Below are 26,802 nucleotides of genomic sequence, written 5' to 3'. Positions count from 1 at the left end.
CGGACAACCAGGTCGTGTACTGCGAGCATGTGCTGACCAACTGGCAAGTGTCTTCACTGACATTTTCAACCTCTCCCTGTCCACGTCTGTAATACCAACATGTTTTAAGCAGCATAGTGCCTGTGCCCAAGAACACTAAGGTAACCTGCCTAAATGACTACTGACCCATAGCTCTCACGACTGTAGCCGTGAAGTGCTTTGAAAGGCTGGTCATGGCTCACATCAACACCATTATCCCAAAAACCCTAGACCCACTCTAATTTGCATACCATACTACCCCCCCCCCCCCCTTACACCACTGCTACTTTCTGTTGTCATCTATGCATAGTCACTTTAATAACTTTACCTACATGTACATACTACCTCAACTAACCGGTGCCCCTGCACATTGACACTGTATCGGTAGCCCCCCCCCCCCGGTATATAGTCTCTAGTCTCGCTATTGTTATTTTACTGCTGCTTTTTAGTTACTTGTTACTTTTATCTCTAATTCTTATCTGTATTTTTTTTTAACTGCATTGCTGGTTAGGGGCTCGTAAGTAAGCATTTCACAATATCTGCCCCGTTGTCTTAAAGGACTCATTAAAGGACTATGCCAGTTCTGGACTTACTAGATTTACACCTAGTTTTTCTGGATCTATGTCAAGTAATGCAAGGGGAAGAAATGGCACAGCAGCCATTTTGGGAGGGGGTGTGGATGACCACACACCATAGCAGTCATCTTTTTTTAAAGTTGCCATTTCTTTGGTGTTTTTAAGTTTGTATTCAGTGCATGTGACTGCGTGAATCAGGCCTTCATGGTCGAATTGCTGAAACGAAACCACTACTAAAGGACACCAATAGAAAGAAGAGACTTGCTTTGGGCAAGAAACACCAGCAATGGACATAAGACCGTGGGAATCTGTCCTTTGGTCTGATGAGTCCAAATTTACGATTTTTGGTTCCAACCACCGTGTCTTTGTGAGACACAGAGTAGGTGGAAGGATGATCTCTCCATGTGCGGTTCCCACAGTGAAGCATGGAGGAGGAGGTGTGATGGTGTGGGGGTGCTTTGCTAGTGACACTGTCAGTGATTTATTTAGAATTCAAGGCACACTTAACCAGCATGGCTACCACAGCATTCTGCAGCGATACGCCATCCCATCTGGTTTATGCTTAGTGGGACTATCATTTGTTTTACAAGGGTTATTTTGTAAGGGCTATTTGACCAAGAAGAAGAGTGAAATGCTGCATCAGATGACCTGGCCTCCACAATCCCCAGACCTCAACCAAATTGAGATGTTTTGGATGAGTTGGGCCGCGGAGTGAAGGAAAAGCAGCCAACAAGTGCTCAGCATATGTGGGAACTCCTTCAAGACTGTTGGAATAGCATTCCAGGTGAAGCTGATTGAGAGAATGCCAAGACTGTGCAAAGCTGCCATCAAAGCAAAGAGTGTCCACTGAAGAATTTCAAATATAAAATATATTTTGATTTGTTTAGCAATTTTTTGGTTTCTATATGATTCCATATGTGTTGTTTCATAATTCAAGTGTAAACTTATCTCGATTGTCATTTAAATCACTTGGGGCTTAAATGACGGTCTAAGGTACTGCATCAGTGCTAGGTGTCACTACAGACATCCTGGTTTGAATCCAGGCTGTATCACAACCAGCTGTGATTGGGCGATGCACAATTGGCCCAGCGTCGTCCGGTGTAGGCCGTCATTATATGTAAGAATTTGTTCTTTACCTACTTGCCTAGTTAAATAAATAAAAAAATGACCATTTAAATCATCATTATACCGGTCTCTAATGTCATTTATAGGTAGCCCCATCAATTTATGACATCAAAAGGCCTAACTGTTGAAGTAAATACATTCACATTATTTTGAAAGAATATCTGTCAAATAATTTGCATTTCAGGGAGGCACCAGGAAATCTGGTCACAATGCAGACACAGTGGACTGATACCAGACACATTTAAATATCACGTGTAGACGCAACAAACCTTGATCACATAGTGATTGGATCATGTTAATCCAATCCCGAAACCACATGTAAGTGCAAGGTGTAAATGAGTCTTCTTTTTATCTCTTCATCTCTGTGTCTGTGTATTAATATAAAATACTGACACCAACATCATAAGTGAGGCATTGGGTCAAATGTGTTACATTTTAACAACTTCATTAACAGAGTGACTACGATGCCATTTGGGACACAACCAAGGTATGGCAGAGAGAATGTTATCCAGCTTACATCTGGATGTTATGTTTCAGTGAATAGTTTTGACTTTGGTTGCTATACTTGGACCATTTTACATTGAAAAGTATATTTTTGTGGTATACAAAGTAAAAGACGACATCAGACTTGAATAACACATGATGTTGTTACTGTCAGAATAGCCTTTATTCACTTTACAAACGGGTCTTCAACAAACAGCTCCCAGTTTATCATATTCATTTACATTAAAAACAATCTGAATTGTGTCCTCAGAGTGCACAATATATAGGTTTCAGACAACTTTACATTTTTATCTTCCCAAACTGATACTGGCCAGAAATGGTAGGTATATGTAGATGTGCAATATACTATGGCAGTTTTTTGTTGACATTTTGGCCACTAAGGAATGGCTAGGGGAGTACTGCAGGATATGACAGGCATTAGTATAGAGTGACACCACTGCTGAGTCATACTAGTTTGTGACACAGTCCCCTGGGCAGACTAAGATGACAATGATTCTATAGGCATGACCTAAGGTAAGCCTGTTGACTGGAATGAGCTTGTTGTCACCGTGGCTACACATACGCTGATTGGGCATGTGCTCTTTGGAATGCAGTTCTGAGATGGCAGAGGTGTATGTGTGTGTGTGTGTGTGTGTGTGTGTGTGTGTGTGTGTGTGTGTGTGTGTGTGTGTGTGTGTGTCTGTGTGTGTGTGTGGGTGAGAGAGAGAGGGAGTGTGTGTGTGTGTATGTGTGTGTGTGTGTGTGTGTGTGTGTGGGGGGGGGGGTTGTGGCAATGTTCTATTTTGGCTATGGGATGGCAACAGGTGATCTGTGGCAGGATCGATGAATAGATCGAGCCATTGCTGAAATTGGCATGAAAAAGACAGACTTGTATTGACACTAAATGTATGGTTGTTTACTGAATGAAGGTGAATTAATACATGTTTATGTTAATGAAAATAGCCTATCTATTTACCGAAGGTATTGGAGACGGCTAGTTATGTATATAAAAAAAGAGGCAGCTGCTACAGGTAAGGTAGGGCGTTGGGATACCACAAACCAGAACAGTTTCAATGTGCCTTGGCATATATTCTACAAGTGTCTGGAACTCTATTGGAGGGATGTGACACCATTCTTCCACAAAAAAAAATTATATCATTTTGTGTTTTGTTGATTGTGATGGAAAAGGCTGTCTCAGGCGTCGCTCCAGAATATCCCATAAGTGTTTAATTGGCTTGAGATCTGGTGACTGAGACGGCCATGGCATATGGCTTACATCGTTTTCATGCTCATTAAACCATTGAATGACAATTCGTGACCTGTGGATGGGGGCATTGTCATCCTATGGGGGCATAGTCATGGCAGCCAAAATAATGGCTTGCCCATAATTTTTATACATGACCCTAAGCATGATGGGATGGTAATCACATAATTAACTCAGGAACCACATACTGCACTCAATTTACTTTGTATCCCTCATTTACTCAAGTGTTTCCATTATTTTGGCAAGTATCTGTATGTTCCAAATGCGACACTGCACTCTACTGGACAAATTCTAACAAAACATTTGGAAACTGGTTAGAAGTGGCAAAATACAGTATAATAATCATCATCAAAATAAAAATCAATAAAGCACTTTTTGAAGTTCTATAGAGGCATCATTCATAAGTTAATATAAAGTCAAAGTCTATGTATAGCAAAAACAAAAAGTGAATTCTCACAATGTGATGATGAGTGTTAGAAAGGCCTCAAGATGATGATGCTCCCACTGGATAGTTTGTTATGCTGATCCCAGATCTGTTTGTACTGTCTGGCATGACAATGACTAGAAGAGTTGGCAAGACAGAACAAATAGATCTGGGACCAGGCGTATAGTTAGTATCTCATCAAACTGTAATACTGATAGCTGCATTTTGCAGCCTTTGACGGTTCAAAATAATACCATGGCTGGTAACATGACTACCTACATTGTTGTTCCAAACCCACCAAAAGGAGCCCACTGCACATTATCTGAGTAAGGTAAGGAGCATCAACAGAGGGAGTGGGTTTGGAAACTCAAAATATCTACTTCTATGGCAGTGTTTACACAAGCTGTCCAATTATTGGCAAAAGATCTGATTGGTCAAAAGACCAATTGGTGGTAAAAAGTTCATAAATGGTATGCCTGTGACAATGCAGCCCAAGTCCCATGACTGAGTCGGTGTTATAAATCACTGCATGTGTGATGGTTTGAAACCCAGGTCTCCTGCAAATCACAAGACTGTGTTAGCCCTTTGAGCCAAAGCCTTGGCATTCATTTTGGGGACAAGTCTTCAAGTCTCAGGCAAGTCAAAACTTCCCTTGCCAACTCAGCTATATCAGTAGATTGATATATGGGACTTGCGCCCTCTCTCTTTTGTTATCATGTGACATTGTTTACAGTTCAAAATTTCCCCTTTTTCATTGCTCCAGGAGATTCCATCCCTCCTTAAAATAGTTCAGAGAAATACCAGAGGATAAATTCTTGAACTGAAATTGTGTACCATCATCCCTCGTGAGAGGATATAAGAGGGAAAGAGAAAGTTATCAAGCAATTGGTATAAGAAGTTGCACTTCAGGACTAGTGTGTGTACTGTATACTGCAATTGGGCAGGGGGTACAGGGTGGAGAGGAGAGGAGAGGAAAGAAGGAGAGGGGGTACACACATATTCCTGGCCCTCAATCAGACCAAAAAAAAGACACTCCTCCTGAAGCCTGAGCCCCCGTCGGCCAGGTAACCCAAAACCCGAGTAGGGGAGTTAGCGTGGGATATGGGGGAGAGGAACAATGTGCCTCTTTGTGTGGAGCTAGGCAGAGAAAACAAACCGTTTCCCAGGAAAGAGATCAGGTTCAGGCTCCATCTGAGAAGACCACACAAGGCTGATGATTGGAGCCTAGTAGCCTACCGTCTAGTGTAGAGCCACTGAATAGGGTTGAGGAGTGGGCTCTGATAGGCTCATGGAGTATGGCAGAGATCAAAGAAGGAGGTATCTCTGAAGTCCAAAGATGCTGTGAATATACTGGAAGTCCACATCTTGGGCTGCTTCCCCCATTGGACTGATCCTTGATTGGCACCTCGTGGTCAGAAGAAGGGCGGGGCCAATCTCCCTGGTGGCTGACTGATTGGCTGAGGAATGGATTGGAGAGAGGGCGTTGGTTCTGGTGATGTCCATAAGAGGGCGGGGCACTGGATCTGGTACCGCTGTACAGTGTAAAACAGTAAAGCAGTTCATCACATACAGAGAGAGAGCGAGAGACGGAGAAAGAGAGAGAGCGAGAGAAAGAAAGAAAAGGAGAGAGAGGGAAGAGAGAGACACGGAGGGAGAGAGTGAAAGAGAGACAGAAAGAAAAAGAGAAAGCGAGACAAAGGGGGATGAGAGAGAGAGAAAGAGATTTGAATTGTATTTCCATTTACATCTAAACCGTAGTCTAGATCTGCCCTCCTATTCTGTCAATCCTCCCTTCCTTAATCCACCCACTCAACATAAACACTGTGAGAATGAGGCTTTTTGATATGTCAACACCCAGATAACTGTCGCATAGGTTATTATCAAACCAAGAACATCTGTGCTGAACACACACTCGCGCACACACACACACACACACACACACACACACACACACACACACACACACACACACACACACACACACACACACACACACACACACACACACACACACACACACACACACACCAGGGGCCAAGAAGCCATGGCTCTGTACTCTCTAACTCTCTATTCCCCTTGTCCCTCTCCGTTTAAGTTTCAAACGCTCTGCAAATACCCATGTGGAGGGATCTAGTTACACGTGGCAATAAAATAGCCCAAATAAAGGCAGGGAAAACTGAGACGAAACCGGGCTATTTCCTGAGGTGAAATCCTCCAGTTGGCCTGTTGATTTTGTCAGAGCTAAAACACTTAAAAGTATTTTTAAAGAAACTTTTAGTAGCGAACACAATGGAAGTGGACAGCCATATTAACCTCTGCACTGAGAGTTACTAAGCTAAAGTCAGTCGACTGTGAACGCAGACCGGGTCCCATTACACATAAGCACTCGCGACGCATGCAAACACACACACACGTTACTATACACACCCTCAGCACACACATATACTGTATACACACGCTCACACATACTCGCGCGCACACACACACACGTTTGTTTTACTATCCTTTTGGGGACCAAAAAAACTATTCCCATTCAATATCCTGTTTTCCCTAACCCCTAACCCTAATCCTTAACAACCTAACCCTAACCTTAACCCCTAACTCCAAACCAGTGCTTAATTAGTAAATTTGGAGGTGCCGGAACAAAAAGTTAGCACGAGAAGGGGGTGACCTGGGGAGCTTTGAGGTACCGGAACACATGAGAAAGAAAAAATATTCTTTATAATAAAGTATTCCATGCATATCATCACATTTCCACTGTGACAAAGAGCAATATAGTAGAGGCACTTACAGAAGTTCCACACATGGGAAACATATTTTCTAGCCTAGGGTCCGGGAAATGTTTGGCCTTGTTTAAACGCATTTCATCCAATTCTACGTCATTTTACATTACTGGAGACTTTAGCATAATATTTGTTATGCCGCGATCAAAACAACTCGGAACTGAGAACTGGGAAATATCTGACTTCCGACTTCAGTGCGTTCAAGACAACTGTAAAATTCTGAAAAAATTTGCTCCGACTGGGAAAATTAGTTTTGAACGGTCTTCCAACTCGGAATTCCAAGTGGGGAATTCTGGCCTCTTTCTAGAGCTCCGACTTTCCAACCTGAAGATTACTGACGTCATGATTTGACCTCGTTTTTTTCAGAGTTCCCAGTTGTCTTGAAAGCACCATAATACTGCACAAATGATTGAAATGACAGGCTACTTTGACACTGACTAACTGATAATCTGAGATCAATGAAAATGACCTTATCTTGAATCCATCAATAGCCTAGGCCTAGGTGTGTGGAGACATATTGTATGCTTCAATATGAGGAGGAATTTATAGTCCTAAAAAGGCTTTCCAGTTTCACTTACTCTGACGCACAGCTCACTTGCTGGTGATGGCATATGCGCTAGTGCCAAAAGCCCCCCCCCCCCTCTCTCCCTTGTTTTACTTTGTAAAACAATATTTGGATGTTGATCAAATATTTTGGTAGCCTACAGCTGGTTATGTTCTTATTTTCAGCAGGAGCCATGTGCTTTACAACCTGTGTTTTCCCGCGATTGTAGACTATTTCAAATATTGCAAAAGGCCAGTTTTGTCACAGATTTGCCACACGTTCCCAACTGTAGGCTATGCCTTGTTATTGGGCTACACTCCACAGCTAGGCTATTTTTAAAAGAAGCTATTTATCCTCTGTGGCTAAATTTTAGGCTTTCTCATGGTGTAGCAGTGGTGTATATTCATGGATGCCAAGGGAAGCCAGGCTTACCCAAAAAATCTTTTGTCGTTGTGTTTCATAATTTTCCTTCAAGCTGAATGTATCTCACAGGAGTAAGCATCCGAGCGTGTGAAACAGCACCCCTCTGTGTCTCTACGTGTATGCCATCTATCTGATGCTGTCTGGTCCAAACAAGTATGACATTGTTGTCGCCCGTAGCATTGAAGGCAAGGGAAGCCAGCGAGCATCTGGCCTCCCTTGATAAAAAAAAGTATAAAAAATTTGCCAATCAGGGTTGAACTAAACTGAGCCAGCTTAACTGTAAATGGTCCTGGAGCATCAACAAAAAGTGTTAAGGGAAGCCAGCTTTGATTTTGGAGCATATGGTATTGACAGAAAAACTTGAATTGTTGCATCTCGTTGTGTTCTTGTCCTCTGGTGGCAAGCTACCTAGCTAAAATTGTCCCTTTCTAAATTAACCATGGATGGAGATAGGGATTTGGACTTGAGGTTTTACTTAATTCTCCGTACTGGCCAATGATTATAATGGCTATTCTGATCCAACCATTAATTCATACATTGTTGTGCCACTGGCCTGAGAGGATGGAAGTTCAATATGTAGCTAAATGTTGAAGGCTAATGTTAACTAAGGTTGCCAATGAATGGAAGTTAGGATAGCAAACAAGCATTTTAGCCAGGTAACCTAGGACAACAACAAATACAAGCGTGTACTGTATGACAGAGTGACAGACCGTTTCGTCAACATGAAAGAGAGGAGGATGGCATTGTTGTTTCTACACAAGTAGGGTGAGTCAAAATGTTTTTCTACTTGCACAAACGCGCATACACACACACACAAAGAAATCAGAACCATGAATAGCCACATCATATTTAGCTGATTGGACTAAATTATTTTTTGGTATCTTTTAGTTTTCACTGTATTAGACAAAAGAAGAGGTGATTTGATAATGTTGAAATGTAGAAGTTGAAATGGTGCTGGAATAGTGGAGGCAGCTCCTGTTTTCTTTGCGACTTGTGGTAACTCTCTGTGGCTCTAAATCAATATTTGTTTAGTGGTCTGAAAATGCCAAAAACATTAACTTGACTTGACCATGCTGTAAGCAATGTAACTGTCTGTTACTGTACATGCAATATGCTTTGTGGACTTCACTGGACAGAGGTTGCTATCCGGTGATAAAACAAAGGTGTGGTTGAATATATTCTACCACTGTCTCTTCTTATTGTCTGGGCCTTTAGGTCTCTATATCATGGCCGTAAGGCATATGAATTAACAGGTTATAGAGCAAACAACGCAATTATCACATCACATAGGTTGTAATATTGCTTTTTTTTTGGGGGGGGGGGGGGCTTCCCCAGTGATTTTACCCACGCACTGCTACTGTGGTGTAGTAGTTATTTATTTCTGAAAAGACAGCAGTAACTCTATAACTTTGGCAAATTTATTTCAATTCATCAGGTTCCTCCAGGCTCCTCCATAACCCTTTCCTCTATAAGGAAATCAATTATAAAGTGCAATGCTGGAGAGAAGAGAGTTGCAGTGCCACGTCCTGACCATAGAAAGCTTTTATTTTCTATGGTAGAGTAGGTCAGGGCGTGACTGGGGGGCTAGTCTAGTTTATTATTTCTATGTGGGGTTCTAGGTTTGTTTTTCTATGTTAATGATTGTGTATGATTCCCAATTAGAGGCAGCTGATAATCGTTGTCTCTAATTGGGGATCATACTTAAGTAGCTTATTTTTCACTTATGGGTTATGGGATATTGTTTATATTGCATTGTAATCACAGTTCGTCTATTCTTTATTTGTTTTGCATTTTTCTAAGTTTCACTTTCTAATAAATTATGTGGAATGCTACTCACGCTGCGCCTTGGTCCGATCATTATTATGACAAATGTGACATGCAGGCTCAATTAGAGCAGAGAGAGGGATCGAGATCATAGAAAGTGAATCTCATTCTAGATCTGTGAGAGACAATCATTTTTCATGCCACGAGATGTACCGGATCCGGCCAAATAGGTTCCGGTTCAAATTAAGCACTGCTCCTAACCCTAGCCCCTAACCTTAATTGTAACCCTAACCCTAATTGTCAACCTAACCTAACCTAACCACTAAGCCCAAAATAGTATTTTTTCTTGTGGGGACTGAGGAAACTTCCACTTGTCCGAATTTTCCTTGTTTTACTATCCTTGTGAGGACTTGTGGTCCCCACAAAGATAGTAAAACCAAAAACACAAACACACACACACACAGGCTCCCCTTACACAGAACACCAAGCAATAAATCTGCCTGCGCAACGCTGGCAACACTCTGTGATTTTCATGTGTATTGGTTACTAAGGAGACCGGTGGACCACGTGAAACCACAACAAATGACAAAGGGTGAAGCGGGGACCTCTCTGAAAGAGGATGGTTTAATACTTCTGGCACATGGCTTTTGGGAATATACCATAAACAGTTATTGGGTTATGTGTCACTCTCTGCCAATAGCCATCTTTTTCACTTTCAGACACAAGATGACCCTTGACCTTTTGAGGTTTTCGAAATGGGAGGGGAGAAGGGAGGAAGTAGAGGTAACTGGAAATCAAAACCTTCTCTGTCATCATGTGTACATTAAGCCCAGGATGTAAAACGGAAAGAGAAGCACATAATCACACAGCTCTGGGTGGCAAAAGGACCATTTGAATGAACAATTAGAAAAGGGTAAACTGGAGACGGTTCTGATTTGTCGAAAGTAAGGAGGGTTCCAATCTGATTGGTCGTTAGGGTTGTTACTTGAATGTACTTTATGTCTTCCATAGAACATCTGGTTGGCAGGAAGAAGCTGTGAAGTGAGAGAAGGGAATAAGAGAGGAGAGGAAAGGAAAAGAGAGAGGAGAGATAGTAGAGAAATGGAGAGAAGAGAGAGGGAGGAGAGGAGAGGAGAGAAAAGGGGAGAGGAGTTGAAGAAGAGGAGAGGACGAGAGTGTAGAAGGAGAGGATAAGAAAGAATAGGGGAGATGAGGAGAGAAGAGAACGCCAATAAATGCTACTAAATGAGACTAGAAGAGATGATTGCACACCACTAAACTCCTACATAGGAGTGAGACCGAGCGACGGCGCCAGGGCCAGTATTGCATGTCAGTGTCGTTGTGACACACGTAACCGGATCGTTCCGGTTCTGCTGCTCAGTTTTCTAATGAAGCCCCAGAGCTCTATCACTGAGGGCTGGCTCTCATTTTCACAGCACACACACACACACACACACACACACACACACACACACAGACACAGGCTCTCATATTCACAGCGCCTTCGAGTCTGCTGATCACCCACCGTCTCCAAGGTAACGCCAGAAAGAGGGCTGGATTGGAAGAGTGGTGGTTCATGGGAGAAAAGAATATCACAGTGTGAAACTTTGGCAGTACCCAATCCTTTGGGTGAGCTGCTCGATCACCCTTGATCAATCGACCTCACCCGTGGACACTGTGATTAATGGGGGCTGAGCTAGAGCGGTATTTGTGAGACAAGGGTGGATCCCGAAGGGGCTCGGGCCGGGTCTTTTTACAAAAATGTCCGTAGAGTCTGAATGGTTTGAGCTACAAACTATTAAAATAAAGCTGAGATTCTCACAAACACACACATGTAACATGTGTTTCTCTATGACACTCTATGACACTCACAAGCTACACAAGAGTTGTTAGAAGGTAAGAGGTTCTTCTATATAGAAGATCATAGGAAATCCCAGGACATAGTGTCTATAATACTGTAATAAGCTCCCATATTTTCTGTCACAAACTCCACACAGTTGTCACTGACTAGTAGGACGTACATTTTCCACTGAGCACGGCATTCATATAAATTCATTTTTTCTTTGGCAGACCTTGTTTTTTTATTTCATTTGTCAATCAAACTGTTTCTATTCTACTTGTAGCCCTGGTTATCCTGAAAATAAAATGGTAAAACAATTCATTGTGAGGCTAAATATAAAGGCTGAACAATCAGATAAATGAAGGTCAGATAAATTAAAAGCCGATTTTTGCTGGGGTCTCGGGACTGATAGGGTTGTTTCCTTTGAAATGTGGTTTGTTTGAACAGACTAAAATGAATAGCTTTGAATGAGTTAAAAAACATTGCATGTTACCTTCACCCTGGTGGTGCAGTGCTACAATAAAGGTTCTGATCAGAACCTCTCTGCAACCTAAACATGTACACAGAACAGGTGAAATTTTCTCAGAATGTTTTAAAAACCTTCTGTTTTACTGATCAGGAAGTGTATGGCTTTGGAACCAAATGTGCTAGCTCGGTTCTCAAAATGTATTTGAATCAACCGTGTTTGATTAGAGTTTGCCTGGTGCAATGGAGCCAATGGGATATTCCCTAAAGCACACACGCACACACACTGTTACATACTATGCGCATGGCCACGAAATAGAATGGCGCCAAAGAGAGAGAATCCCAGTAACTTGGCACTCCCCACAGCTCTAGGATTACAGCTAGGCCAGGGGAAGGAGCAGAGAAGAGAGACAGTGAGAGTCACTTTGAAAAGAGATCACCTCACCATGCAGGGCCTGTTACAGTGACAACGCTTTGTTTGGATGTTGGACTGTTTTATATGGGGATCTGTCAGGGCACGCGAGTGTGTGTGTGGGTGTGTTTGATTGTTGGTGATAGATATAAACAGTTAATTGTATACCTTCTTCTAAGGTTATTTCATCTAAATGGAAGTTCCTTTATATAATCTTCACCTGTATTACGTCTTTCTCATTCAGATTCCACTAGGTATCCTAACATCTCCATGACCCCCCCCCCAAAAAAAAATAATCATATGTTACAGTGCCCTAAAAGCCTGTGTATCAACACCCACCTCCCTCTTCTACTTGTTCTGATCTCGGATGCGGAGGCACCGTCTCTTCTGAGCAGGCTCCATGTCCCCAGGCCTAGCCACACTCGGTGGGCTCCAGAGGGCGCCCTTGTCCCTAAGCTTGGGCAGAAGGAGTGTGGTGTGGGTGGTGGCTGGGGAACTGCCCGTCCTGGTGGGTGTAGGGGTGGGGGTGGGCAGGGCATAGGCATGGTCCTCATCGAGGATGTGGGGGTCCTTAGGGTCGGCACTGGGTGAGGGCTCCTCTGATTGGCTAGTGGGGAGGGGAGGGAACTGGCCCTGGTCCCTCCCCTGGACCTGGCCATTGGAGCAGCTGTTCTCTTTGACCGCCTCCAGCTCGCTGAGGACAGAGTCAGGGCCAAGGAGCGGGGCCTCTCTCTGGGACTGGGAGGAGTCTGAGCTGGGAGCAGGGTCGGGGGATGATGATGTAGTCGTTCGGTTAGGGATGTCTGGGGACATCAGGGGGGAGGAGGTGGCGGCATCACAGGGAGGGCTGCGGCATCCCCCTCTGGTCATTGGTGGAGTGTGCGAGGGAAGTTGTGTGTTTGGGCTCTGGGGGAAGGAAGTGTCGTGCAGGGGAGGGGGGGACTGGGATAGTGGAGGGGTGGGTTTGATAATGTCATGGTGGTGGTTGTGGTGGTCCACTCTGGTATCCACTACCCTGGTGCTTTGCCCCGCTCTGGACTCCCGTTTACTCGACAGGTCCACCATTCCATGGGGGTTGAGCTCCAGCTTGACTGGGGTCCTCTGGAGCACTCTATGAATGAGCTGTCTCTCTGGCTGCTGCTGCTGGCCCAGCTTAAAGTCTAACAGTGCCTCAATCACTGAGGTGGAAGACGGGGAAGCATCGTAGCAAGCCCTGGGGGAGGACTCTGCACTGTGGGGGGTCGTCATGGGCGACGGAGCCTGCCTCTCTGATTTAACCCAATCTGTGATATCCCTTTTGGGGTGGTCGGAGGGCGACGGGAGACCCTGGTTGGTGGTTCTATTTAATCTGTTTGGCACAGAGCTCCCGGGAGAGGGCAGTTTGACACCACTGGAGCACCTCTTCTCCATCCCATCTGGCACGGGCTGGATAACCCCACTGGGGGAGATCCCTAGGGGGTCTGAGGGGGAAGCCTTAGGGAATATGGGTATGGGGATAGGGATGGGGATGGGGACGGGGATGGGTACAATAATGGGGTAGGGAACCAGGACCATGGGCTGAGGGAAGAAGGGGCCTAGGGACGGCCATCTCCCAAAGTTCATCATAGGGGGCATGGGCACAGGGCCACGGGGCCCCATCATTGGGGGGGAGTGCAGGCCGGGGAAGTATGCCCCCGGGTATGGGTGCATTCTAGGTGGGTTCATGGAGGAGGCCGAGGGGGGCTGGAGGTGGGGGTGGTGGGGGGAGTGAGGGGTGGACCGGTTGATGGGGCTGGAAGGGGGGCCAGGGTGGCACCTGTGGGGATTGGCAAGGGGGCTCGTCAGTCCCTGGGCGTGGAGGGGGGGCCGGATGAAGGGCAGTGGGATGTGAGGAATTGCCTGGTGGTGGTGCTGGTGGTGCTCCATGGGGGGGCGAGGAGGAGGAGGGGCGACGGGGTGGTGGTTTGCCATCTCTGGGGGTGGCAACGGTGGCAGGACATGCCTCTCCAGGTGTCTCAGCCCAGAGATGGGGACCTTGGAGGACGAGGACGACGCCTCAGATGGTGACACAGTCCTTGCCGCCGCTGTGCTGTGGATCGGCATGGGCCCTTTGGGTGACCTGGTCCTCCCCCGAACGACCCCCGCGCCATTGTTCCACGATTCGGGGGTCAGGAGGTTCTGGTTCTGACCCCCTCCGCTGGACTCAGTTCTCCCATCCTGGGTGGGTCTTCCTGGGCCTGGGCTGGAGCTGGTGAGAGCTGCCCTGGCCTCTCTGTAGAACACGTCCATCTTGTACTGGTTCAAGCACTTGCTACTGCAGAACTGGAGCCGTTCTGCGCCTGCACCGAAGTCCAGGTACTCTTTGGTGTGGCGGACGTGTTTGCACCAGTCGCACACCTGCGGTACAGGCGAGAGTGACTGTGGAGAATTACTAAAGTGCCTCGTGAAAAGGGAAAACCAATTATTTGAATGTGGAATGTACTGTATAACATTATTTGAATAGAGTGGTTTTGTTTTTCCATCTCAAAATGCCTTAAAGGCTCTTAATTGTTTCCGCACAAAAACATTTAATCAGTCTATAATGGACAAGGAGTGACTTCAACATTTGGGAAGAATTCTCCATGTAAGGCAATCTTCCCTATTTAGCAGGTGTTCAATTTCATGGCCAAATCATATTAAATTCATTGTGTTCTTTTTTTATGATTTGGGCATTAAATGTAATATATTCTAAACACGAGAGATTCATTTGCATGGGGAATTGGTCACAAAATGCTAATGTGGCTAATTGTTGGCTATGACTACTTTAACAAAACCTAATGTGGATTGCAGCCTCTCCTTGTCCATAGCCTATTTAAAGGTAACAAATATCTATATATGGAAAACAGCTGAACTATCAATTTAAGGGACAGTTTCCCAGTCACAGATTAATTAAGCCTACTCCTAGTCTAAGGCTTAGTCTGTGTCCTGCAAACTGCCCCTAAGTGTTTTGAAGTAGCTGTATACCTCTTAAAGACAAACATGCTTGACTTCATTAGTACCCTTTGAGCAAAAACATTTTAGTAACTTCAGTATTTCCATGATGTGGATTATGTTCTGTTCTTACTCTGGCCCCACCGCTGTTCATCTTCATCACCAGTCGGGGTGATTCATCGGCACGGATGTGTTGGGGGGATTGCTCACCTCCATTGAGATCCTCATCCCGGGCCTGATGGACGGGGGCGAAGCCACATCGTTAAACACTTATAACCAACTATCAAGAGCTCGGTCATGTTCTTAGGCACCAAACAAACAAAAAAACTGACTGATTTGTCAAATAAGAAACACTCCTTGTTTTTTTTATCTCCGTTGCAAAATGTTTTAAAACGTTGTGAACACGTCCCAGGATTGAGTTAAAGTTGTTTTAGAGTACAGCCTGGATTCAGTTGAACCGCTATGGGATTTAAGCACCAAACTTTGATAAGGTAGCATTTGCTTTAAGTCATCATGGATGGCTCTCATGGTCATTAAAGCAAACTTACATAACCAATTCCAAAATAACCACTGCAAGATTCGCCTCGTCATAGGGGTTCAATGTAACAGAGTACATTGACCTGTGGGCTTTGAGGTCACTGAAACAAAGGGAGCGTTTTGGAATGTCTTGATAAGATAAAGTAGTTGACAAACATAAAACCCTTATATTATTGTCAATGGTCCGGCTGTATTAATATTGGAAATTCCTCCCGATTCATGTAAGCTGATCCTGTGTGGATCTGCGAGCAGTGAGCACCCCCCTTCTCTGTGACCCATTGAGTCGTGTTCAGTTACGAAACATGAGGCAGCTGCAGGTAAGGTATGCGCTGAAAGTGGACACCTTGCCCCTAGGCCCCCTGCCCTTCTTCCTCAGTGAGACAAGCAGGGACAAGCCAATGGCCACGGTTCCATCCCCACCTCCACCAACCAAAAAAATGGACGGTTTGTTGCAGCCTGGTAGGTAGGCAGCAGACGATTCCCTCTTCCCCCCCTGTCAGTTGTTGTGTGACTATAACCTAGCGCTGCATAAACAACGGAAATGTTGAATGGGGATAGCCTTGCCTGACACCCCCATGCCTCTAAGAGGGGGAATCCATGTCTTGGATGGAGGGTGAAAAATGGTGGTAATGTGTATGGGAGAGAAGTGGTGTATGGACCCTACTCCCCTGTCCTCCCGAACCAAGCCACATTTATGACCGGCCCTTTCTCCATTAAGGCGAACTGATACTAAGGGCTTTATTGAATCCGTATCGCAGAAGTTCAGCATTACAGCATGGCTGAAATTTAAAGCCAATGTTCCCAAGTTAGCTGAGACTGCATTCCTGGTAAACGATGCATACGAAAATTACCTTTACATTTCTATAACCTAATCTGTAATGCTTCAGCGATACAGATTGAATTGAGCCCTAACTGTCCTCTGCGAACTTTGACCCCTTCCCACGCTCCAAACACTGGCCTGTCTATTAGAAACCAGCATGTGTGTGGGTGTCTGTGTGTATTTTGTTTGTATTTTATTAGTATCCCCATTAGCTATTGCGAAAGCAGCAGCTATTCATCCTGCGGTCCACACAAAACATGAAACAAGACATAATACAGAACATTAATGGACAAGAACAGCTCAAGGACAGAACTACATCAATTTAAAAAAGGCACACGTAGTCTACATATGAATACATACACACAAACTAGCTTGGTCAAATATGGGAGAGGCGTTGTGCCGTGAGATGTTGCTTTATCTGTTTATGGAACGAGGTTTGCTGTTCATTTGATCAATACGAGATGGGACAGTTCCATGCAATAATGTCTCTTATATTTATTTATTTTATTTAACCTTATTTAACTAGGCAAGTCAGTTAAGAACAAATTATTTTTTCACAATGATGGCCTACCCCGGGCAAACCCTCCCTTAACCCGGACAACGCTGGGCCAATTGTGCGCCACACTATGGGACTCCCGATCATGGCCGGTTGTGACACAGCCCAGGATCGAACCAGGGTCTGTAGTGACACCTCCAGCACTGAGATGCAGTACCTTAGACGGCTGCGCCACTCGGATACAGTATATAATACTTTATGCTTTCTTGAATTTGTTCTGGATTTGGGGACTGTGAAAAGACCCCTGGTGGCATGTCTGGTGGGGTAAGCGTGTGTGTCAGAGCTGTGTGTAAGTTTACTATCCAAACAATTTGGGATTTTCAACACATTAATGTTTCTTTTAAAAAGAAGAAGTGATGCAGTCAGTCTCTCCTCAACTCTTAGCCAAGAGAGACAAGCATGCATAATATTTATATTAGCCATCTGATTACAATGAAGAGCAAGACGTGCCGCTCTGTTCTGGAACAGCTGCTGCTTTACTAGGTCTTTCCTTGCAGCACTCGACCATGACTAGACAATATCTTAGGCAAGAGAGACTGGCATGCATAGTATTTATATTAGCCCTCCGATTACAATGAAGAGCAAGACGTGCTGCTCTGTTCTGGGCCATCTGCAGCTCAACCTTGCAGCACTCGACCACACGACTGGACAATAATCAAGATAAAACAAAATTAGAGCCTGCAGGACTTGCTTTTTGGAGTGTGGTGTCAAAAAATCTGAGCATCTTTTTTATCATGGACAGACCTCTCCACATCCTTATAACCATTGAATCTATATGTTTTGACCATGACAGTTTATAATCTAAGGTAACACCAAGTAATTTACTCTCCTCAACTTGTTCAACAGCCACACCACTCATTGCCAGATTCAGCTGAGCTCTAGAACTTAGGGAATTATTTGTACCACATACAATGCTCTTAGTTTTAGAGATGTTCAGGACCAGTTTATTATTTGTCACCCATTCCAAAACAGACTGCAACTCTTTGTTAATGGCTTCATTAGGTGTGGTTGCTGATGCGTATATGAACGAATCATCAGCGTACATGGAAACACATGCTTTGTTTAGTGGCAGGTGGCAGGTCATTGGTAAAAATAGAAAAGAGTAGAGGGCTTAGGGGGCTGCCCTGCGGTACACCACACTTTACATGTTTGACATTAGAGAAGCTTCCATTAAAGAAAGCCCTCTGAGTTCTATTAGACAGCTCTGAATCCATGATATGGCAGAGGTTAAAAAGCCATAACACATATGTTTTCTCAATAACATGTTATGGTAAATAATATCAAAGGCTGCACTGAAATTTAACAGTACAGCTCCCACAATCTTCTTATTACCAATTTCTTTCAACCAATCATCAGCAATTTGTGTCAGTGCAGTACATGTTAAGTGCCCTTCTATATAAGCATGCTGAATTTTTTCCAACAGTTTGCTAAGAGCTGGCAGCAAGCTGATAGGTCTGCTGTTAGAACCAGTGAAGGCTTTACCACTCTTGGGTAGCGGAATAACTTTGGCTTCCCTCCAAGCCTGAGGACAACACATTTCCTCTAGGCTCAGATTAAACATATGACAGATAGGAGTGGCTATAGAGTCAGCTACCATCCTCAGTAGCTTTCCACCTGTTTTCAATGCCAGGAGGTTTGTCATTATTGATTGATAACAATCATTTCTTCACCTCTCCCCCACTAACTTTACAAAATTAAAACTTGCAATGATTTTCTTTCATTATTAGTTTTTTTATGCATGAGTATGATGGCTCACTGTTCGTTGTTGGCATTTCCTGCCTAAGTTTTCCCACTTTTCCAATGAAGTAGTCATTAAAATAATTGGCAACATCAAATGGTTTTGTGATGAATAAGCCTTCAGATTTGATGAACGATGGAGTTGAATTTGTCTTTCGGCCCATAATTGCATTTATATCACTGATCTTGGCTTCATAATGAAGTTTATTCTTCTTTTTGTTGAGTTTAGTCACATAATTTCTCAATTTGCAGTAAGTCAGATGTGCAGCCAGACTTATTTGCCACTCCTTTTGCAACCATCTTTTTCAACCATACAGTTTTCAATTTCTCATCAACCATGAAGCTTTAATAGTTCTAACAGTCAGTTCTTAACAGTTGCATGTTTATCAATAATTGAAAGAAGCAATTTCATAAATTACTCAAGTGCAGTGTCTGGATGCTCCTTATTTATCACATCACAAATATTTTTTACATCATCCACATAATATTTTGTATGATCTCTGATATACTATTTTAGGCCCAGCTTTTTGAACTTTGGCTTTCCTGGATATAGCCTCTATATTGTGATTACTGCATCCAATGGGTATGGATACAGCTTTAGACGTAGAAAGTTCTACAGTGATCTATACATGTGCAAGATCTTGTTCCTGTAGTGTTTGTAAACACCCTGGTATGTTGATTAATAACCTGATGAAGACAGGTTTGTCGAAAAGTTGGTTATTAGGTTATTAAATTATTGCATCTGAGATCCTAGAGTGTGCGGCTCTCCTTTTCTTTTCAAGTGATTAATAACCTGAACCAGATTACAGGCACTGCTCACAGTGAGGAGCTTCCTCTTGAGTGGACAGCTTGATGAAAACAAGTCAATATTCAGGTCCCCAAGAAAGTAGACCTCTCTGTTTACATCACATACACTATCAAGCATTTGACACATATTATTTAGATACTGACTGTTAGCACTTGGTGGCCTATAGCAACACCCCAAAAGAAAAGGCTTTAGATGTGCCAGGTGAACCTGCAACCACAACACTTCAATAACACTTGACAAAAAAATGTTCTCTAAGCATTATAGAGATATGGCTCTGAATTTATACAGCAACACCTCCCCCATAATCATTGCTGTCTATTCTATAGATGTTATATACTCGTATCATTACTGCTGTATCATCAAATGAATTATTCAAGTGAGTCTCAGAAATGGCTAATATATACATGTTATCTGATGTTAGCAAGTTATTAATTTATGAACATTATTTCTAAGGCTACATACAGTGCATTCGGAAAGTATTCAGACCCATTTACCTTTTCCACATTTTCTTACATTACAGCCTTATTCTAAAATGGATTTAAAAACAAATCTTCATCAATCTACACACAATACCCCATAATGACAAAGTGATTATAGGTTTTTAGAAATTTTAGCAAATGTATTAAAAGTAAAAAAAAACTGAAAAAATGTATTTACATAAGTATTCAGACCCTTTGCTATTAGACTCAAAATTGAGCTCAGGTGCATCCTGTTTCCATTGATCATCATTTTCAAATTGTTTCCACAACTTGATTGGAGTCCACCTGTTGTAAACTCAATTGATTGGACATGATTTGGAAAGGCACACACCTGTCTATATAAGGTCCCACAGTTGACAGTGCATGTCAGATTAATAACCAAGCCATGAGTTTGAAGAAATTGTCCGTAGAGCTCCAAGACAGGATTGTGTCAATGCACAGATCTGGGGAAGGGTACAAAAACATTTCTGCAGAAAGAACGCAGTGGCCTCCATCATTCTTAAATGTATACGTTTGGAACCACCAATACTCTTCCTAGAGCTGGCCGCCCGGCCAAACGGAGGAATTGGGGGAGAAGGGCCTTGTTCAGGGAGGTGACCAAGAATCCGATGGTCACTCTGACAGAGCTCCAGAGTTCCTCTGTGGAGATGGGAGAACCTTCCAGAAGGACAACCATCTCCGCAGCACTCCACCAATCAGGCCTTTATGGTAGAGTGGCCAGACGGAAGCCACTACACACTAAAATGCACATGAAAGCCCACTTGGAGTTTGCCAAAAGGCACCTACAGGACTTTCAGACCATGAGAAACAAGATTCTCTGGTCTGATGAAACCAAGATTGAACTCTTTGGCCTGAATGCCAAGCGTCACGTCTGGGGGAAACCTGGCACCATCCCTACGGTGAAGCATGGTGGTGGCAGCATCATGCTGTGGGTATGTTTTTCAGCGGCAGGGACTGGGAGATTAGTCAGGATCGAGCGAAAGATGACCGGAGCAAAGTACAGAGAGAACCTTGCTGAAAACCTGCTCTAGAGTGCTTAGGACCTTGGACTGGGATGAAGGTTCACCTTCCAACAGGACAACGACCCTAAGCACACAGCCAAGACAATGCAGGAGTGGCTTCGGGACAAGTCTCTGAATGTCCTTGAGTGGCCCCGCCAGAGTCCAGACTTGAACCCAATCGAACATCTCTGGAGACACCTGAAAATAGCTGTGCAGCAACACTCCCCATCCAACCTGACAGAACTTTAGAGGATCTGCAGGTGTGCCAAGCTTGTAGCGTCATACCCAAGAAAACTTGAGGCTGTAATGACTGCCAAAGGTGCTTCAACAAAGTACATAGTAAAGGGTCTGAATACTTATGTAAAACTGACACTTCAGTTTTTCATTTCTTATAACTTTGCAAAAATGTCTAAAAACCTGTTTTTGCTTTGCCATTAGGGGGTATTGTGTGTAGATTGATGAGGGAGAAAACACTATTTAATCAAGTTTAGAATAAGGCTGTAACATAACAAAATGTGGAAAAAGTCAAAGGTTCTGAGTACTTTCCGAATTCACTGTATATTAATGTGGGCTATTTTCAGCCCTTTCCTGGGTAGCTTATGTGTGTGCTGTGTGTGTGTGTTACCTGTGCTTGGATAAAACCCCTCACACATGCATGCACCCACACACTCTTTTTAAATTCTTGATTTTTTTTATCAATACAATGGTATGATGACCTCACTGATGAAAACAGTGGTATTCCATTTCCGAGGGTTTGTTTACCTGCCAGAAATCTCACCATTAAAGTGTGTGTGTATATGTGTGTGTATCTGTGTGTGCGTGCTTATCTTTATTTCCATCTGAACTGCATCAGTTTTGTCGGACCTAAAATGGTCCATTGACTCCTAGTTGAATCAAGGTTGAATCCCTCACCTTGTTACGTTTGAAGTAGGCACGTCGGCAGGCTGCGAAGCATTTCTCACTACAGAAGCTCTTCAGCTCAGTGCCCATACAGAGAGAGTAGCGCTTCACCCCCTCCTTCTGACACCACACACACACTATCTGCACATTCTGCACGTCTTCCACTGTGGACAGAGCCAGAGGAGAGAGGAATCAACATCAACATGCGAAGTGTGATTGATGATGATGAAGATGACCATGTTAGGAGCATGTGAGTGTTTAATCAACAGCTGTATCAAATAATTGTAGGCTACATGTGGTAGTGATGATGATGATGATGACCTGAAGACTAGGCTTTAGCTCAGCGGGCTAGCAAGCTTTTATGATGTGCAGGAGACCCAGGTTCTAACCCAGTTGTTCACACAAAGTGCTTGTTTGTGTGTGTGCATGTGTGATGTTTGCCCTACCTGCAGATGGCTTTATAAGGGGGACAATTATGGGAGTGCTCTTCTGCTCCTTAGGGCTGGTCAAAGAGGAGGAGCTGGGGAAGGAAGAGGAAGTGGAAGAGGGGACGCTGGATGATTCTCTGTCTCCACTCCTCATGGCCAGTGCAGAGGGGCTGACTTTGCTGTTCAAGCTCTTGGACTTCGGCACTGAGTTTTCTGGAAGGCACAGGATATGTATGGTCACTTTATGAGAGTCAATTTATGTTCTAACATAGGTATGAAATGATATAAGTGCCAAAATAAATGTAATCTGCATTCAAAATGTTGAGCTTTTGGGGGCACTAATATCACTCTATATAAACAAATAATGTATATGCAGCCCAAAGGATGTTGACAAAAGTTAATTTAACATTTTTATTTAACCTTTTTTTAACTAGGCAAGCCAGTTAAGAACAAATTCTTATTTACAATGACAGCCTACCGTAAAGGCAAAAAGCCTCCTGCAGGGACGGGTCTGGGATTAAAAATACAAATAAACAAAAAATATATAGGACAAAACACACATCAAGACAAGCGAGACAACACAACACTAGATAAAGAGAGACCTAAGACAACAATGGCACTGAACATTTTAGAAAGAGAAAAAATCCAGCCATACAGGTTTACTGTAGGGATAATAAGTGAAACATAAGAAGGGTGAATTAAGTTGCAAGTATGTCTAGCAAATGTTTAAAGTGATTCTATGTCTGGATTGAACAACCTGTATGCTTTGTTATTGGGTTACCCGTGAATTCTGTCTGACCTCTGTTAACTATGTTACCTGTGTTGCAGATACCTGGGCCTTGTTCAGTTGGCAGAAAAGTTTTGAAAGGGAGTGAAACGGGAAGATACTATCTGAACTAATGATCTTGGGTCCTGTTCAGTAGGCAGAAACAATTTTGAAACGGTAAGGCTCTAACTGAACTTGTTCAATTAAAACACAGATTTCCACTATCTGTTGCAAAACGTTTTGCTACGATGTGCCCTACTGAACGGGACCCTCGCCTTTTCTTACCTTTCAGGACGGAGACATGCTGCTGGCGTCTCTCTCGGTTGGGGTAGTTCCGTATCTCGGTTGCCTCGTTGTCTCTGAGCTCCACCTTGTCATAGCCGTACCAGCCTAGGAGCTCATTCATAGTGCTCTCTGCAAACGTCTAGAGGGAGAAAAGGAAAATAAATCACTGAGCAACATTATAGGTTATGTCAGTCAGGTGATATGGCAGGAGACGGGCAACTGAAACACTGCATGCTAATGCTAAGCCAATGTGAACTTCAGTTTCGAGTGACCTTACATCCAAGGTTTGTGAGTGGAACTTTTTCATCCCACTCTTTAAATGTAACCAGAGCTTCCACTCCCGAATCAATGTGCTGAATTCTTTTGACTTCCAGACCAGCCCTGCCTGGATGAAATGAATAGGGGAACACAGAGGCATACAGTATGACTCTTTTTTCCATGATGTATTCCAGTTTGTTTACTCTTGCTAAATCGGAGACGGAAAAGTTTTTCAACCTAATACTATTGTGAAATCTATGAATCATCATTTGTTTATCTCTTTTAATTGAGGGGGAAAAAAGAGACAGAGAAGAAGAAAAAGTGTTCTTAGCAGATGGGTTGAGAAGTGAACGTCCTGGCTTTTTTTTTTTTATTAAGACCATGATTTAAAAAACAACACAAAGGTCTCTCTCTCTGTCTCGCCCTGTCTCTTCATCCGTCCACCTCTCTGCGTCTGTGGCTTTGGGGGCGAACGGGGATTGGAGCAGAAACATGATCTGGAATGGGCAGAAATCAGAGCGGGACATCCTACACCGCCGCTAGGTCCCATGGTTCTGGGAAATGACCCGCTCCTCTCCAGTCCCTCTCTGTGTGTCCCCTCCCTCCTCTCCCCTGCCCTCTCCTCTCTCTGCCTCTCCTTGGCCCCCTCCGCCCGGCACCTTCCAGCCCTGATACCCGACACTGCACTCTCGGGTTTCAACCTTTTCCAGCGTGGACAGCCTGCCTGTGGGAGTGTTGTACTAGGCCTGTAGTACTGACTGCACATTTTTTCCCCCTGCTTTCCTCACACTGACTGACCTCTGCTCCGGACCAGGGCCTCAAAGAAATGGAGCTCTGTGTGTGTGTGTGTGTGTGTGTGTGTGTGTGTGTGTGTGTGTGTGTGTGTGTGTGTGTGTGTGTGTGTGTGTGTGTGTGTGTGTGTGTGTGTGTGTGTGTGTGTGTGCGCACACAGAGGTATCATATCCAGCTAAATATGCCTAATGATGATTAGTCAAGTTTTGGTGTCCGTGCTGTGCTACGGTCTTACGTGGAGGGAGTGGGTCAGACTATGGTGTTGAAATAGATCCTTTAGCTGACACAACACTGGACAGGACCAGACCGGATCAGCCCGCAGACTGAATTCACCAGAAACAACTGTGTCTGTCTGTCTTTTTGTCTATCCATCTTTCTTTCTTTCTTTCCCTCCCCTTCTCTATTTCATAATGCAACCCGTATACAACTGGCCTTCAAGGCCAACAGCCCCAGTTCATTACCACGCATAACCCAAGACCTATACTGTAGATCCAGTACATGTCTGAGAATCACAAAGTAGTAGTCTGTCAGTGCTGCCTGCCATGGGACTAGCCCAGTGTTCATCAATGATTACATCAGGGCAAGTCCTTCTATATTACATTTAAGTGTCGTTTTGTCTCACTATTTTCTCATTAGGCAGAGACAGGCGTCTTTTCTTTCCCCTCCCCATGCTTTACTTCCCACAATGTTGTTTTTGTTTCTTCTTGGCAGTTCAGACAAACATCTGCTTTGTGAGAGTGACAAGCCATATCCCAAACCACAGAGAGAGCCCCAGCCAAAGGCAACAACCCAGGGCCGACCCCCAGATCCAGCCCAGATCCAGGCCAGGCTGACTTACATCAAGCACGGATAGCATTTCGCATGTTTTGATTAAAATTTGTTAAGTTGTAATTCTACACCCCTCCCTGTATATCAAAGCTACAATCCAAACCACTCACGTAAAAAGACCACATTTCTTCTCTCACGAAAAGACCAGAATAAAAACCCAAACTCCTTTTGGGGTTTTCTGTCCTATGGAGGGGGAGCTCATGGATATTCCTTACCTTTTACTCACAAGTCTCAAATGTCCTAAGCGGATAGTCTCAAGTGACCAGTGTTACTCAGTATGTTTGGCCAAATGCCTTCCATTTTATAAAAAGTTAGATTGTAATAGACTATCCTACTACAAGAAGTGCGCGCACAGCCAATGCCGGGAAGAAGTTATGTGTTCTTGCTGTCTGGTGGTGACGCACATCTGGAACACCACTGGACATTGCGCGCGGCCACAGCTGGACTGACATGGCGTCACTAAAGAAGGGCTACAATTCAGTGTGCACGATATCAAATAGCCTATTGGATAACATAAGATTGACACTTTAATTAAACACACACTTTTCTATCCCCCCGGAAAAGTACATTTCCCGACAGTTGGTTTATTATGGCAAGGCCAGGTAATCTAATATAGCTGTCTTATTTCACCAATATGGGACTAATGTTACACAAATGTTTTATCCTTTTTATTTCGTCAGTATTGAATAATATTGGCATTAGATTATAAAACAACTTTAAAGGGAGGTGCGCTAATCATTTCAATGAAACAAATCAAAGTTTGCGTCGCTTCTGTGCCTCTTCAACTGTGATTTTTACGCACGGCGCTCTCTCCCACTGTCTCAATAGCCCCAAACTGCCCTTGAAAGAATTCACAAACGGAACACCGACAAAAGAAAAGCAGCCAAAACATTTCCTCTCACCTTCATCTCTTGGTTGATCTCTCTCTTGACGGGGTGCGCAGGTTTCCTACTGCGTTTATTTTCCGGTGGTCTCCCTTTTTCCATCTCTGGCATAGTTCTGACTGGCTCCGTGTCACTTCTTTGGCGGGCTTCACTCGGGTCTAGTCGAGGTGCGGAGTCAGAGAGCGAAAGCTGTCACTCTCAGTGACAGCGGCTGTCATGCCCAGACGTTTGCGTCCGTCATCTGAGGGCTCCTTCCATTGACTCTCCACTGAACATGTGTGTTGGGCGCTGTGGCCTGCTGCTGCCGTGGTACCGCCGCCAACGAACAATCCCCTCTCTCTGTCCCGGAGAGCAAGGAGGGGCTTCCGCGCTGTAACCCAATACCGGGCGCCCACCCCTCAACAGATACATTTCATTAGGAATGCAAGGACTGTGGGGAACATACTACCAACACTGTCTGTTATATTCCAGTCTTTAAATAAATAGATTAAAAGTCAGTTTGGGTAAATGATACCCATACATAATGTTTGGGGCTTTCTCAAATGACATCTGTTCGATCAAAGAGAGAGATAGCGAGAGGACACATAGCAGCCTTGGACAGGGGATACATAACAATGTAAAGTAGCCTGCAATCCACTATTATTTTACTGTCAG

The 26,802-nt window shown here is 44.0% G+C and overlaps 1 protein-coding gene across 1 annotated transcript; it reads right to left on the bottom strand.

Moving 5' to 3' along the window:
• Nucleotides 1-2,361: 2,361 nt before the first annotated feature.
• LOC115195637 (sine oculis-binding protein homolog) lies at nt 2,362-26,476 on the bottom strand. The gene is made up of 7 exons (XM_029755714.1): nt 26,167-26,476; nt 23,387-23,525; nt 22,354-22,548; nt 21,920-22,071; nt 15,203-15,304; nt 12,460-14,517; nt 2,362-5,421 (listed from the first exon to the last, which is right to left on the bottom strand). The coding sequence occupies exons 1-6, from the start codon at nt 26,257-26,259 to the stop codon at nt 12,469-12,471; spliced, it is 2,730 nt and encodes a 909-aa protein (XP_029611574.1). The 5' UTR covers nt 26,260-26,476; the 3' UTR covers nt 2,362-5,421; nt 12,460-12,468.
• Nucleotides 26,477-26,802: the final 326 nt, after the last annotated feature.

This window comes from Salmo trutta, chromosome 1, assembly GCF_901001165.1.
Source record: "Salmo trutta chromosome 1, fSalTru1.1, whole genome shotgun sequence".
NCBI classification, from domain to species: domain Eukaryota; kingdom Metazoa; phylum Chordata; class Actinopteri; order Salmoniformes; family Salmonidae; genus Salmo; species Salmo trutta.
The sequence above is the reverse complement of the archived record's forward strand: the minus strand, read 5'-3'. Positions and strand labels throughout refer to the sequence as shown.